Source organism: Pogonomyrmex barbatus, unplaced genomic scaffold, assembly GCF_055798465.1.
Source record: "Pogonomyrmex barbatus isolate J1 unplaced genomic scaffold, ASM5579846v1 scaffold7, whole genome shotgun sequence".
In the NCBI taxonomy this organism is placed as follows: domain Eukaryota; kingdom Metazoa; phylum Arthropoda; class Insecta; order Hymenoptera; family Formicidae; genus Pogonomyrmex; species Pogonomyrmex barbatus.
The window spans coordinates 6,379,314-6,397,047 of record NW_028297171.1 but is presented as its reverse complement, the minus strand read 5'-3'; the positions used below and the strand labels follow the sequence as shown (position 1 = coordinate 6,397,047).

The window sequence follows — 17,734 nt, the reverse complement described above, 5'->3', positions numbered from 1 at the left end:
TAAGAGAAAAGAGTTTATTTTAACAGTCCAATATTTTGTATTAAAAAATAGTATCTAAAATATATATATATAAAACATATAAATATATAAATACATCTAAAATATATATATATATATATCTATATATAAATACGTATAAAAATATTGAAAAAATAATAATGCTAGAATAAAATAGAATAAAAAAGTAATGTTGACATTAATAATTTTCTACTGTCACTGTTACCTTTATATCTTTCATGCCCATTTTTTTTTTCAGGCAAACTCTCCGACATTTAATTTACAATTTACAATCAGAGTTATTGAGATACACACAGAGAGAATAGCTAAGAATTGAAAAGAGAGATCTGCAAAAAGCAATCAGAAAGCCTTGTCTTCTTTTTTTAGAATGTGAAACGGATGCGAGAATTGCGAGATTTTATTTTAATTTTCTGTTTTCGTGGGTTTACATATTTCTCTCGAGAAATTAAATTGGAGAATCGGATAATGTAAATAATTTCTGCTTATACATTTAAACATTTAAAATTCACTTTTAATATCTTCTGAAAATACTGAATAAATTTATCCGAAAACCACGCGTCTCATCCACGCATTATAGTTCCAACTGGGTGCTACCGGAGTGTATCAATAAAAGCATCAATTAAAACTGGTGTGTGGCCGTTTTATCGAATGCGTGCAATCGCACCGCTTGTAATGCATTAATTTGAAACATTTGTTTGTCTTTTATAAACAAAAAATATCTAACAACAGCGTTGGACGGCGCGCGTGTATTATGTAACCTTAATGCAATTAAACAGAAAATAATTACGTTATACCTTTAACGATATCCAATCGATTTTGTTACGGCCTTCTAGCCTTGATATGTTATTAATTTATTCAAGTTTATTAAAGCATTGAATTAATTATAATCAAACATTAATATAGTTGTAAATAAACTAAAAAATTAATCTCATATATATATATATATATATATATATATATATAATATTGTTTACAATATATTATAGTATTCTGCTCTTTAAAAGGCAATTACGGGACGTGACATAATCAAGATACATTTTTAAACTAATCGATAGGAGAATATATTATCTTAATAGAAATATTATACAACAATAAAACAAATACTGAAATCAAATTTAATCTAAAAAAAAAAATAAAATCTTATTGTTAAAATATTTAATATTAATATTTAATATTAAAAATTGTAATAAAAAATAATGCCATTTCAACAAGTGTTTAAAAAAATTGATTCTTTAGAAACACACTCTAATAATGAGCAAATTAAAAAATGTATTTAGAATCTTAGTTTATAGTATTTTTGTCAAGGCAGACGTCACGTGGAACTCAATACAAACATAGTCGGAAGACCGAAAAGAATTGATGTGAGTAATTGGAGCGGAAGTTCATCCGTTCACAAGCGATTTATTAGCTCGATATGATCGTATAAAAGCGACTATAAAATTTTTAACTGTGCCATACGATAGTTTAACGTGTGCGAGAACGTGTGGTTCGGGATTAACTTTAGCGTACACATTTACGGAATGTACATGCGTGAGATAACATCCATATACGTGGAGATGAAAAGCCTAGCATGCGAACGATTCGCAATAAAACACAGAGCCTTTGCTCTCGTAACGAATTGTCGGATGTAATAAATGATGATTGATATTTTGCCAACACTTCGCAGTTTTTCCTAACAATTCCCGTTGAAGCGTTGAATTACGATGACACTGCAGGATTTCAATGCTAGAAAATACGTTCCAGAAAAATGTATGTTTGAATTGACAGACCAAACCTTTCTGCAATCCGTGAAAAATGATAATTTCCATTTTAAGATAAATTATTCCATTTGCGAATGGGCGTGTTTGCTAATTACTCATTACTATGCATAAGAGCGCTCTGACTTTCTAGACGCCTTTGCGCAATGAAAATAAGATATGTTAAGAGCAGCGTACAATCGTTAAAATCAAATTTTGAATGCCCACTCGCTAATTATATTTTTATATATATATAATTTATATATATATATATATATATATATATATATATATAATCGCAAATTAAAACATACGTTTTGAAGTACATATAAAACATTCGGGGAACACTCGAGAGATAAAACATCAATTCTACCAACACGTGTGTATATGTATGTATATTAATTTCTACTGACACACATAAAGTAAGTAAGTATGTAAGTTTCTACTAAACAAGATTGAACATATATCTGTATAAAATTAACTAAATAACACTTTTAAGCAAGATGTATGATTGTTTACCGAGTAAATTTAGCAAAGCTCTTTTAAGAATAATCCATAAAGAATACGATTAGATACGGATAAATCTTCTTAAGCATGCGATTATCTAGTCGCTTAAAATCTCGCTTTCAAGAAATATCATAAATCGCACAGAACCGCGAGGATTTAAGAAAGCAAAACTCGAAAGCTGGGATAAACAGGATCTTTTTATTAAAAGATCGTGTCATGACAAATTATACGCTTCTGGAGTTTTGCCGCGCAAGAAGACGCTTCGTAAACACAGAACTCTTCGAAATTCGCAGGTAAAGTGCAGAAAACATGATGTAATAAAGACTTTATTTGTCGAAAACATTTGTCCATAAAAATGAAGTGCACTTGCCAGCATACCGAGTCTCATACCAGGTGTACATTTGAAAATTTAATCTGCGAACGACGCTGGTTGCTCAAATAAAAGTTTTCCAATGAAAAATTCTCCGTTTGGTTAGCTAATCGAGAAAACAATGAGTACTTTCGCCGCAATCAAAATTGAACGGCGTATTTCAAATACTTGTAAAGAATATATAAATATATTCGAAACACGAACTAACTACGTACATATAACTTTGCTTCGGTATTTCTCTATTACATATTTTTGTGGAAACTCGGTTCGTTCGGCTAATTCAATATTCTATACTCCTTGAACATCATACAAGATGATACATAGTATCTCGCGTCTCGAGTATAGTATTCACGTTTAAGGTACATTTGAATTACGATATTACGGTATTCGTCCCGTTTCGAGCGAGAGTTTCTAATTACGGAGAACAAGATTTCGTAGTACACCGAGCATTAGACTCGTCTGGTCTCTGGACAACGTATAAACCTGTACCTGGTTGTGCCCATACCGTCGCGATGTCTAACTTAAAGCTGCCCAGCGTTAGATTAGCGCGCAAGAGATTCCGCGATTGCTGCACCTGTATATTATTAAAAGATGTGCTGTTTGAGCTTACTCCTCGTCCCTTTGTCATTTGCATTTTTATCTCAAACATCAGGCGCTTGTCGTTTAATATTCGCTCGTCGGTTATAATTCTCAAACGGAATTTAAATGTTCTTTCCTTATGCCCTTTTCGATTTCCGATATACGTCTAAATATCCACTGAATGCAATTACAAGCGACGAGGATGTGGAACGAAATTATTCAGAAAACGCGCACTTAATTGTGTTAATGTTAATATGTTAATAAATATCAATGGGCAAATTAATTAAATCTTCGAATTTTAAACGGTAAATTAATACATGCGGATAAACTCACCGACAGCGTAATGATTTTGTCGAAGAGCATGACAGGCGGCATGTGGAAATCGAAGACAAAGTACTGAAAATATAAATGAGAGAAATAATTAGTAAGGAGAAAATTTATGAATAAATAGATAATAATGACATGACAGGAAAGATAATTTCTCGAAAATAATTATAACTTGTAATAATCTGGTTAGACTAAAAGCAGAAGCTCTATGAGGAGAGAATCGTTTATTTCATTCTGTCAACAATTTTATATCTATCATCTCATATCGAATCTAAAATAAATAATATGTCTTCGTTTCTCACTTCGTTGTAATACGGGCAATTCGTGGACTCCTTGACACTCGTATATTTGCGTTGATCTCCAATTTGCACACAGACCACCGGGTCCATGTTGAGACCGGCGAGTTGCCTCGCTTCTATGATCGTAACGCACACTTGATAATCCTGGGCTTTTAACGCGCTTTGCCAAGTATCGCTCGTCTGTGAAACGAGAAAAGTTTGCGTTGATTCAACTCGACTTGTATAACCTGAATTACGAGACAGAATATGAAACGGCACTGAATGCAGTGCCTCTGAATGCAAGAAAGAGATGCTGCGTATATAACATCAGCAATAATATGAAAAAAGAGAAAGAAAATGTGAATGCGCCTCTTCTTTCATATATATTTTTCTTTACGTGTTTTATGTAGTTTGAAATTACTTAATCGAAAAGCAATATTAAATAATATGTGTAATAATATATTGAATGTAATAACAAACTTGAAAAGCTCGGTCGACCATTAAATTTATAATTGCTGAATCGAATTTGGGAAATTTCTTCGCAAAAAAGGCATTTGAAATGTGTTACTTCGTGGAAATAAAGTCACGTATTTGTTCGTTATAAAGAGAGCTTTATCATCCGCTTTAACAAAAAAAAGATAAAAAATTCCGAGTGAAATCCTAATTCTTTTGAATTTAAAGCAGTTAAAATTTAATTTTGAAAACGATGGAAGACAAGCAAGAAAAGCGTTTTTTTACTCGTTTTTGTACTCATTAAATATTAGTTAGTTAAATATTAGTTATAAGAATAAAGCTATTACAGCAGGATTATTAGCAAAAAATTTACTTCTTTTACGTACATTCTTAATTTAACTTTGTATAATTACTGAAGAAATTTAAATATTATACATTATTATTTAAACATTTATTCTCTTTGATGGAAAAAGTTATAAAATAAAATAATAAACGCAAATGTAAAATATGTAAATTATTTTGTGTTAAAAAGCTCAAAAGCTTCTATATATTAACCAATAAGTTGAAAAGAATATTTCTATATATTTCTTTATAAAATATTTTTAGAAAAGAATATCCTGCTTTGTAAATATTATACAAACTGTTAATATATGAAGTTTACAAGAGCGATCGTAATATCATAACTGTTTGTTATCGAAAGAAAATCGAAATAGTTTTGCGTAAAAATTTCGTTCATCTTTTACACTCGTAATTTAAGCCTGCCTGCTTTTAGAATCGATCGACCTCAATCTCATTTAAAGATAATTGCGTAGTCATTTACAGATAATTGCTGTGTCAGTATTATCGTAAATGCCTAATTCAATTTGCTGTGACATTTCGAAATTACTTTATTTTACGAGAACTGTTCTCTTTTGAAAACATTCGTTGAATCTATATTATTGATACGCATAATTGAAAATAATAAAACCTTTCTTGTTACATTTCTTTACAGTTCTTATTACATTTTTAAGTCCTATTAAGTGAGAATACAGTGATGTGTGACAGTAATATATATATATATATACATTTATTACATAACAGTTATTGTTGAACGGAAAATTATAACTAAGTTACATTATATGTTCATTGTTTACTGGGATTATTTGTTAAATTTTTATGCCTTTAGGATATTATTATTAAAACTTTGCTTAATTGTATGTAATAATAAGTGACAAAATAATAGTAAAGGTAAATCATTAGAGATTTAAGAGAGATAGACTTCCGAAAAGTAACTCGTTACCGTTACTTGTTGTAAAAACCTGTTATTAGTACCCATTATTTGTTGAAACAAATAACTTGTTACCGTTACCGTTAGGAGATAATGACGTTATAATTTCCTTCACTTTTTTACCAAATGTTGAAAACATTTTTTTAAAAGTTATTTGTGGTCATTTCATGGAACATAATAATTATATATGTGTAAAAGATTAATGATTATATATATCATTATTAATGATTATCATTACTAAAAAAATATAATTATTATCGTTATTAATAAAAAAATATAATGACGTTACCAAATTTGTTATTAAAAAAAGTAACTGTGACGAGTAACAAATTAATTGTAACAAGTAATACATTCCAAATCCTATACAATTGTTATAAGAAATATTAACCTTAGGTTTGGATTTTTTCGCCGGTTTTGCAACTGTCTCTTCTTGCTCAGGATTGGCGCTTAGTTGACTGTCATTATCGGACGCGTTTGTCTCAAGGGACGTCATAGAGTTCGTTCGCGAAGGCTCATTCGAAGTTGGACAGCTAGAATCCTGTCTGTCAAGGAGTTCTTTCGTTTCCGAGTTGCTGTCACAAGATCGAGTACGTGGCGGTCTCTGCTTTCCCAATTTCAGCAGGGATCGCACGCTCCTCAAAGTGGTGCTTCTAAAGCAAATGCCATAAAGAAATCTAGCATAAGAACTGGTAAACACTTTTTTAAAAACTATAAATATAATTATTGCTGTGTAATCTGTATCGAGAAATTTTAATAATTCAAGGCAGAGCGTTCTATAAATCAATTATTGTCCGTCTCAATATTGATTTGAATATAATATAGAATTAATCAGAATATATAATAATAAAATAATCTTTAGAATATAAAATAATATTCAGAATAAACAAGTTTACCTTTCATATTTTTAATTTTTATCTTTCATATCATCTCATATTTTATCTTTCATATTTTCTCAATATTTTATTGTTGAATATATAAAAAAAAAAGAGTAAAAATTATTAAATAATTTTACAAATGTAATTTTTTTGTATCATTGTTTAATCCTAACTCAAGTAGAAATCAATCCGTTCCAATACTTCAAATTCCATTTTCTTTTTTATTATTCTTCGCAGCATATAAACATAACTTTTCTCTTCTCCGAGTGGCACGAAAAACTGCTTACTGGCATTTCGCTTCATATCGCTTCCATCGAGTTTCTTGCTGTTGCACACCGAGAATTTCAGTGATCCCAGCCCGATGGCGTCACTCACTTTAAGCCATAGTATCACCCCAAGCCCACTCGTAATCGTGGAAACACACATGGATGGATTAAAATACTCAGAAATTTCGAACGCGCAAATTAAATTCAAAATCTTTAAATCTGAAAATTAAATCTGAACAAGATTTTGAGACAAAATATTTTTAATTTATATAAACAATCGAAAAAAACCATATTAAAATTACATAAACTTTTAAAAACATTAAATAATATCTATATTATTATTTCGAAATTAAATTTTATATTTTATTAATTTTACTTTGTAATATTTCATAAAATTACTAAAATTATGAAGTGTAAAAATATGAAGATTAAAAGCTCATAAAGCTAATTTTTCAATTAAACAATTTAAAAAGAACGCAGCTATAAGTACGATCGATAAGTATATCGATTTTCAATAGCTTTTCAATAGCTAAAAATAATACTTGTTTTTCAAAAAAATTATGTTTGAAAATGAAATTTTAGATTTTACTATTCTATTTGTTAATAACATTAATCAGCGTAAAAAAAAGTTTCAAAAACTTATACAAAATTGCGACCAATAAGCGATGTTCCCCTATAATAATGTTGTAATCCGTCGGTGGAAACGCGTGTTATACTACTAGTCGAAATGGGGACAAAATTGACGAGGGGTTCGAGTCCTACGATATGTTGCATCCATGCTACCTCGATCCTTATCGATTATAACATCGTCACAAATGAGAGAGATACTGTGGGCGGCTTTGCGAATGAGGATGTGTACGTTATTACATATACTATCACGAGTTACGATCACGAGAGTTCTCGCATCGAGAGGTAGTGACAGGAATTGCCGTGGCGCTCCCAAGAGAGTTTAATCCTCTCGTGAGATATAAAAGGCAACTTCTTTCCCAACGTGTCAGGATAAGATCCTAATAATATCTACGATGTGATATAGTCCTTTTTTTATATTGAGAAAATAAAAGGAAATAAAAAGATGTGAGGTCACTTGTAGTTAGACCTACCAAATTTTATAACAAAGCTAACATTCTTATATGTTTGTTCAATATAAGAAGATTATACAATAAGAAGTATTAGAACTTTGTATTACATTGTATAGAGAATTTAATTTCACCCATACAGCACAAATGTTCAAAATACATTACGATATCTTTAGGATATCTCTGTGATGTATTTTGGATATTTCTGCTGTATGGGTATCTTTCCTCTATTTCTCTTTCTCTGTTTCCTTTTCACGTTTTTTCTCTTTTTTTTTCTTTAGATATAAAAATAATTAAGAATTCCAATTATCGCTTTACTTGGTGATAAAGTAAGATCTTGGATGCAAAGTAATTTTACAGCGACTGTTTAAGATACTCTTACAAAAATTAAAAATTGAGAAAAGATTATTTCCTTATAATATTTCCTTATTTAATATTAAATAATATCCAAAGAGTGATTAGAAATTTATTTTTCTTGTTTTATATCGATATATTGTACAAATAGTGTACTAGTAAAGCACGTTCAACATTTTACGTATCACGCTAGCGTAACATACATGCAAAAATATATCTCGTGTTTTCCTCCTCTGACCTTTCCGTAGTAGAAAGGTTCATATTGAAATCGCGATAACGAACTTTAACACATCACTGGCATCATCGACATCGTCCGGATGTTCTCTCGCCCTTACTAAGCAATCTTTTCACATTTCGGTGACATTGATGGAGGTACATAGTAAAAATAAAATTTGTAGTAACACAACGTTTAATAATATCGAGAACTGTCAGTTAATCGGAGTAATCGTAGATAATTCGTAAATGTCAGCATGCATTCATGAGTCGCTTTAATTAGTGACTCATTCATTTTTTTCAAACCGTAAAACTCGAATAAGTAAAACAAAAAATAAATGCGAAAATAACTTACATTTGCTATTAAGAAAGTAAAAAGAAATATTAACGGTAGCGATGACATATTAACTGGATGTAAACTTTCTGCGAAAGCAAATAAGTCACGTGTGTCGTGCGACAAATTTTCTGAAAACTTGCTATTCATAATTTTCATAATTTTAAGTTTCAAGCGCTTAAACAAAAATTAAACACTTCATACATTTAAACATACATTCACTAGAAGTTTATAATGTTATTGTAAAGCAAGAAGGGAATAGATGCTTACATGATTAGAAGTAATTATGTATTATTTCACAAAAATAAATTACATATTTTTACAAATTTTTATGAAGTGAAATATTCTTATTTTTCTTTTTGTAATTCTAAACTTAAATAGAAAATAGAAAATAGTAAAATGCAATTTTTACGCTTTTAATGGCGCTTTAACGAAGATACATTACTGTGTGTAATTATCTCGTGGAAATAACTTTATGAACATGAAATTTCTAAATAAAACATGTATGTTATTTTCATAATTCTGAGCTTGAGTGAAAATGAAAAATAAATGCGTTTAAAAAATGTAGATTTTAAAAGAAAGTTAGCATGTTTCTTAATATATTTATTTCTTTAGATATAAAGTTGTATATTTTACATTTTTAAAAATCTAAAAATATATACCGTTATTAATTTTTATCAAATTATACATTAACATAAGTTATTTATATAAATTTATATATTAGTTTCAAATTTTATTTTTTTGCATGTATATACAATCAATAACAGTATGGGATTTGAAATAATATTATTTTACAAAATAAAATTTAATAATGTAAATTTTTATTTGCTATTTTTATGTATTAGTTTCACGTATATACAAATACACACAGGGTTTTTATATATCTGCAATTAAATAATAATAACGTGATGGAAAATATGATGAATTTAATAGCAATTAAAACTAAATATAAAGTTATAATTAATAATGTTGGATAATGAGACTATGTGTTGCAAAAATAATTTCTCTTTAATATAAATATAAATATATATATATAAATATAAAATTTGTACGTTTAAACTCATAAATAAAAGAGAGCACCAAATTTTTCATGTGCATACCTTTCTCATCGAGTTAGTACTGTTTGTTGTTAATTTAATATTTCGTGCTATATTTGTTGCTCTTTAACTGGAGTTTGCAATTTAAAACATAAATCTGATATGTAATTTGATACATGAATTTGATGAATAATTTTGACGTAGTTTGCGATTAACCTTTTCGGATATGTATTTTAGTGTATTAAAGCGTTGGAGTGACACTATAACTCTATAATTATGTTTATGTTTCTGATGTAATCATTTCACTTATATATCTCCAAATATTTATCTTAATTGGTTGATTTTGGTTGATGACATAATTACATAATATTTCTGCACTGCTATATGAGACAGAAAGTGAATCACGATTTGTCGTGTATCTAAATGTCCTGTTTAGATTGTAGTAATATACATAAACAACATTACAATATAAAAACATCATTACAATATTAATTATACATTAGCTTGAAATTTCACTTTTTTGCATGTAAAATCAATAATAATACGAAATTTGAAACAAAATCGTAGAATTACTTCATAAAAAAAGCTTAATAATATCAATTTTAATGTAATTAGGTATATTTGCATATATTTGCAAGTATATATCAATTTCACATCCAAGAAACATAGTTTTTATGCGTCTGCAATAAATGCTAATGACGCAGAGAAAAAAATAAACCTTAATATCATCGTGATATGTAAATAATGCAATAAGATTTAAATTACCTTACTAGTAAAGCTATTCTTTTTACAAAACGTATAAAAGATGTAATATTACACAAATCTTATTTATTTTAAAAGAAATAAGAATTTAAATAACTGAGTTTTAAATAAATATGAATGTAATAAAATATGAATGTAATGCAAACGTATGGTTTCTTACATTTCCACAAGATTTTAAAATTGAATCGATATCTATGACGTTATCGATATCTATATAAATTCACAAAGGTAGATTTTATATTATTCAAATACAAAAAGATTACTTAAATATGCTATAAAATAAATAATAACAGTGTAATGATTTGAAAATATAATTTTAAAAATCGGAAATTTAAAAATAAAAATTATAAAATGCAAGATAAATATAAAAATAAAATTATAGAACCAGTAGACTTTACATTTATTCTAACTTTATATTTTTACTCATAAAAATGTAATTATATGTTTTAGTAACTTACTTATAAATAACTTATATATTAAAATTAGTTTATTAGTGACATTTTCATATAAATTGTGTATTTCAGTAATTCATGCAAATTATTTTCTTGTTAAAGAACAATTTACAATTTTGTATTACTCACCGCTTTCGAGTGTCGGGCGACTTTTCATTAGTTGACAAAGAAGTACCCTTTGATAAGAAGCCTCTTTTCGATGTTTTCTCCGGAGTATGCCAAGAGCCTCTTCTTTTCCCACTAGTTGAGCTGCTGTTGGCCTGTTCGAGACTCCTCTCGAGATTCGCGATATTCTGCTCGATATCGATCAACATTTGCTGTTCGTCCTCCATTATTTCCGAAATCGCGTACGAGCTGCAGCTTCCATCTGGAGGATTGTATCGAATTTCGAAGCACACTACCGCCTGTACACAACAATAGGGCATTAGAGAGATCGATCGATGAGAAGTTAAGATAACTCGTTCGATACGTTCAGTAGAAGTAAGAAACATCATCGTGTACGATGAAGTTTATTCTGGTGTTCACGCACCTGTTCACGTCGTAACGACGACATTTGAAATAATGCTACGACACAGACAAATTAGAGCAGTCTGCTGAAAAATGACCATAGTCGTTTAAAAACAATTCTCAATACTGAACTATTTAAAAAACGCAAGCTAACGTAAAAAACAAATTTATCTGTAAATATCTGAAAATAGAGAACGATTTATAAATCGTTGAGTGAGATCGTATAATGAGATGAAGAGATATTTAAAATTTTCCTATATGTAAAAAAATCTTAATAATTATAAAAATTATAAATATTATAAATTATAAATTATAAATAAATTTATTATTAATAAATTTATTTATTTGTACCTGTTATTATAATATACTTTTATGACTTTGAAAATAAATGTTTTTCAAATTTGTAACGTGCAAAAATAATTATGCGCCAAAAATATAGAACATTAAAATTTATATTGGTTTATAGATATTATTTTGTTCTATTTAATCTTATTCAAATTTATATCAAAATTTTTGAAATATTTAAAAAAATATTAAAATATTTAAATTTTTAAAAAATGTAATATTTATTTCAATTTCTCTGAAAATCTATCACAAAGATCGAGAAGAAGAAGAAGAAGAATTGTCTGCAAACTTCATTTTTCTATTTCGATGTACTTTGTATGATAATAGTAAAAGTCAATATAGTATTTTAACTTTCTAAGATCACAAAGGAAATTAATATATCTTATTTAATTTGAGGAAAGAATTTCTATACTCTATTTTAACCTTGAGAACATTTAACAACCATTTTTTTTATATTTACTTATTTATTATATATTTTATTTATTTATTTTATTCTGAATTTACGATATATTTTTTTATTCACATCTAATATCTTTTGTTCTGAATATATAGAAAACACAATAATATGCATGTCAAACATAATATACATAACATAACATAAATATAAATTTAAAAATATAAAACTTTGAATGTTCCAATACACAGTTACAATATACTATAGTTGTATAAAAATTCTCATTTATGTAATAAATTAATATTGATTGAATATGGAAATTATAGTAATATACATTATTACTATAATTATATATACATTATTCTATTACTTTCATTTTTTCAAACTTCTTAATATTCAAATTAATTAATATAAAATGCAAAGAAAATAAAAATAGATTTTAAAATGTTTTGAATATCATAAAATTAGTCAATTTAAATATTTTACTAGATATGCATAATGTATAGTAATTTTTGGTAAAATTATAATTTTTTATTTATAACACATTTATTTATCTTTTTAAGAAAAGAAAATTTGGCTAAAAAGATATTTGCATCCAAATATAGCACTAATATCCGAGTATATTTGTCTGTTAAAAATGTTACATATTACAAATGTCACCTAGATATTTTTTATGCGAGAATGTTCTTTGAGACAAAAAACATTTAATAATGTTGTTGTGAAAAAAAAAGCAAACGAGAAACAAAATTTAAATTGCTATCTCAACTTAAATTAGATATGTTGTTATTTTAACAAATGAAATATACGCGAACTTTTAAAATGTTTTCCAGTTTCCCTTCCTTTCTTGCGGCATTTGAATTGTAAATGTCTCGCGCTTTTAATTCTCCTCTTTCAGACAAAAACACAGTTCATAAGTCACTTAACACTGATGAGAATCTTGTTATTTCATTCTGAATTTATTGTAAATTCACCTTCCAGAGTTCGTCACTTAACATGTGTGTTTTAAGAAGATATTTATATAATTACAAATGCACTGCATAGTAAATTGTAAAATATAAATAAATAAATATATAATATTTTTACAATATTTAATATTTTAACATTAAAATTTGAGACAACATATTGAGTCTTTATTAATCACTGTCTTAAATTACTAAAATAACAAATATTACAAAAATATAAAAAGAGAAGAAAGGATAGATAAGTATAAAGTATCTTGTAACGAAGATTATATTTTGCAGACGGTAATGAACGTGAGATATTTGAGTCGGGCACATTACGTGGATATCCAATATGTATGTAGATGTAGCCTATACCGCTATTACGTATTCAGCGTTCTTCTCTATATTGGTACATACCGGAAGCGGTTTGTTATTGAGGTCGACCAGGGAGTCAGAGACGAGAATTCTTCCTTCACGCACAACTGTTTGCAACACCAGTCCATACCTCGCCGCAACTTTTTCGTTTCTCAAGACTCCACGTGATACAACTGCCAATTGTAAAACTTCCACTTCGTCTACTGGTCTTCCTAGATTCCACGTAAAACTCTGGAAAAGGAAAAGTCAATTATTCAGAACGCGTTTTCTCACACATTTTACGCGATGAAAAAAGTCAACGGATAAAAATGGTTAAAGAAGTGAGATCGACGAAAGTCAAATCGGCAGGCATCAGTTCTATGAAATTAAATTAAATCTTACATACATTTGGAATTATAAGAAAACTTGGACTCTTCTTCCTTTTCACAACGTATTTTCTACTGATTAAATGAATAACTTTTTTTTGTATGGTATAATAGATTAAAACACCAGTTGAAAAAGAACTGTAATATGTACTAACGAAATTTTATAAAGAATATCTTTTAACATTTATTCTTTAATAAAGAGAAAGGCATTATATTATAACTATTTACAATAGAATAACAGAAATAACGTTTTATTTACATATTTTAATATTAATTAAAGAAATAAATCATATCATATTGCTTTAGAAGATATTGTTATTTTCTAAAATAAAACAAAAAAGAAACAAAAAAAAATAGAATAAAGTTTATCTATGTTTCAATCAATCATTAGTTTTGGAAAAATATTTTTATTTTTCCAGAACAAAAATATCAATTTTCAGCAGAATGTAAAAGAATTCTCGTTGGTGTATAAAAAAACACTGCTCTTTTACGAGATATTTTTGCAAACTGATTATGTGTTGTTACAAGCGAGGCTATTCGAATCACCACCGCACGTATTCTCGCACGCATATATAAGAAATGCACGAAATATAACATGGCACGAGATGTAGATGTATATGTATAGATAAAAATGGAAAATCGATAAATTGTGAGCACAGATGCCTTGGAGAAAGCTACACGTTACTTAAGAAAGAACCGATATTGAGAAAGCTCCTAAAGCAGAGACCAGTCGCGCGATAAAAGGTGATCTATTATTTACGCTCGAGAAATGCAAGACACTCTTTTCTCTTCGCGAATGTTAATAAAGCTACGCTCATTCTCGTGCCACGTCGTTCCAATTTCATTTTTTCTTCTTCTTATTGTAACGAAACAGATGAATAGAATCGATAGGTCTTAAAAGTAATCGGTGAAGATGAAATTATGAGTTCTTTAAGAGAAGAGAAATTTACTTCCACAGAATCTCATAAATTCAGAACGTATTTCACTGTTAAATTCGCAACAGTTTCATTTTTTTGAAGCGGAAAAATAAAGATTTAATGAAAAATAATGCGTTTCTTTGTGCTTTGCGTTTGACAATTAAATTACACGCCACATATGTCAGTGTATTTGAAATAGAAAGGGGTAGAATAAAATACAAAAAATGTCGAATCATTTCATGCTTCAAAGACTAGGAATTCAAGTTCACGAAACCAAATTCTTCCTATGCCTACATCTCGCAAAAAAATTATTCGCGTTTTGTTTTTGACAATATGTCTTCAGAAAGATCAGTGAATTTGAATTCTTAAAAATTCCTTTTCTAAACTAATATTTTAAATCGGAACAAAGAAAAAGAATAAAGATGTCTTTTTTACGCAAAATGAAAAAATATTAAAATATACTCTCTTTCCGTTTCGCTCTAACATTCACTACGTTACTTTTATTAAAAGAAGATGGAACTTTAAAAATTCATTCCTGTATATGTGTATATGTGTATATATGTATATGTGTGTGTAATATTGACTGATTTCTCGGATTCATTTTAGAGACATAAATTCCTTGCACAATTTATGCTCCGCATATATATTCGTTCAAGATTTTTCCAGACTCATGAAAACAAACTGACGTCTTTAATTAATCTAAAAGCGTTATAAAATCACGAGCCTCAAATTTATAGGCATAACTTTGATCATTTATGTAAATTTTATACGTTCATTAGTTATATGGTGTTAGCGTTATCCAAGCTATCAGGATATTGCAGAACGTTTATTTCCTTCGTGTATCGTGTTTACGAGGAGCGATACATCGTCATAGGACAGAACTGTCAGACAACTTGCTGTCAGACAAGTTTCTCTAACGCGGAAACATCGTAATGGATTGATTCACATCGACGTCATTGAATCGAGCTTTCGATACTTAAACAGCTTCCGTACTACATACTCTCGCAGAACGCGACGGTATAACTAGGTCAGTATTTAGTATTTTCATACAGAATTTACAATATTCCATGTACATAATGCGCATCCCGCTGGAAATATGGGAATTTCCGCCCTTTCCGCATTTTGCATGTTACATCCATCTCGAGGTCACGTATCGAAATATCCATTTTACGAGAAGACAGGAAACAAAGAGCTACTTTACCATTGTACAGCCACGAGCTATTGACAAGCTATTGCAAATGGTAAAATAACGATATATGTTTGCGATCTTCCTGTAAAATACACAATTAAATTTGTTTTCGAGAAAGAAACGTTCGAATCGCATGAATTGTCATCCGTTGCGTGATTATCCGTTGTTCCGTTTTTCCAATGCTTGCATTTTTTTTTATCTCTGCTGGATACGTTGTTGCAAAGCAATCATTTTTCTATCGTGGACAAATATGACGATACGATCGCAACGATCGGTGCGTGAAGTTTTTAGATTACAAAAACGTTTCACGCGATTACAAAAACGTTTCACGCGATTGCTCTGTCTGTATGAGTGTGCGAATCGATTCACGAGCTTCGCCTGGGCCATGGTACAGAAGTTGAGTGAAATGGTTCGTAATCCATAGAACGCAGTAGCATCGTACGTGCAAATTACATGTGCACAACATTGAAACCGCAGTTTTGAAAAAGATAGATAGAGAGAGAGAGAGAGAGAGAGAGAGAGAGAGAGAGAGAGAGAGAGAGAGAGAGAGAGAAGAAAGATAACCAACATGCCGGCATTCATCACAAGCCTGATAAATCCAGCGTCGACTTTACTAGACTATGAAAATCTTACAGATTTGCTATTGTGCAACTTATACTGCAAAGATTAATTTATGATGCAAATTAGGAAACTTCCAAGGAAAGTTCTGAGGGAAGGCTCTCTCTTTGGATTCTCTTTAATTTACAGAAATAAATCAGAAGCTTAATCAAAGAAAGAATCAGGATTAAGTAAACTGAGATTAACTTTCTGAGATTAACAGTTAATTCAGATAGCAATTATTACCCGACCACTAAAAGTCAATACTTATTCATTTATCTTTAGTAAATCTTTTCCTATTTGTAGAAGTTTTATTCCCACGTCGTCGCGTTGAGAGTCGACATCTTTGTTATTTATTCATTAGCAATAATAGTAATTCGTGCACAATAGGTTATTTTATACCACGTTACCTTAGGAGAATCTTTAAATATACAATAATAGTATTTATCGGATAATAATAGTATTTATTTGCTCAACGATAATAACTGAAACGAGACTTTTTAGTTTGTTTTCAAGTTTTCTTAAACAATACTTAAAATTGTTTGTAAAAGCTATCTAATGGTTTAATGTGTTTACATCTAGAGTGTGATGGATGTTATTTTCCAGATAATACGTATTTACTGCTCTGACGTTCACAATTACGGTCATAATAGGGAGGAGGGGGATCGACACTTCGATAATTCAATATCCCAGCCAATAATGTTTCATCCGAAAGGTCATTATCGATACGTGTCGTTGCAACTCAAATTATTTGATCGAAAAAATTTGCATTTATTTAGAAGTCTAACGGGAATATTCTCAAGATATTTTCTATAAATACAACGTGAAATACGGATATTACAATAATTTAATACATTTGCCTGTTTTGCTTTTAGATATTTTTAACATTATTGAAATATTTAAAGATAAAAGATTCTTTCTTATAAAATAGCTAATAAATTACTTATTAAATATATTTGTTTTCTAAGAATGCTTCTTATTTTTCAAATTTATCATTTCATTTATCATTTATTAATTTAAATTTATATCAAATAAAAAAATCACTGTTATTTTTATATTTTATTTTACGATTATTATAACGTTTAAAGTTTATTTTACTGTTTCTATAAAAAGTTAAGTATATATTTTTTTAAAGGGTTTTTTTTTATTGTAATTTAATAGGTGAAACGATTTGCCAGTGGAGAGAGTAGAGAAAAATAG

The 17,734-nt window shown here is 28.8% G+C and overlaps 1 protein-coding gene across 4 annotated transcripts in view; it reads right to left on the bottom strand.

Moving 5' to 3' along the window:
• LOC105425806 (otoferlin) overlaps positions 1-17,734 on the bottom strand; it is a 39,713-nt gene that overhangs the window by 12,639 nt on the left and 9,340 nt on the right. For 3 of the 4 annotated variants that reach the window (XM_011636734.3, XM_011636737.3, XM_011636736.3), the window contains exons 4-9: positions 13,509-13,697; positions 11,034-11,308; positions 5,924-6,185; positions 3,840-4,016; positions 3,544-3,606; positions 3,121-3,205 (exon numbers count right to left, since the gene is read on the bottom strand). In XM_011636734.3, the coding sequence (XP_011635036.2) occupies positions 3,121-3,205; positions 3,544-3,606; positions 3,840-4,016; positions 5,924-6,185; positions 11,034-11,308; positions 13,509-13,697 (1,051 nt within the window). The remainder of the gene's footprint in view (positions 1-3,120; positions 3,206-3,543; positions 3,607-3,839; positions 4,017-5,923; positions 6,186-11,033; positions 11,309-13,508; positions 13,698-17,734) is intronic. The other variant, XM_011636735.3, reaches the window with a different exon arrangement.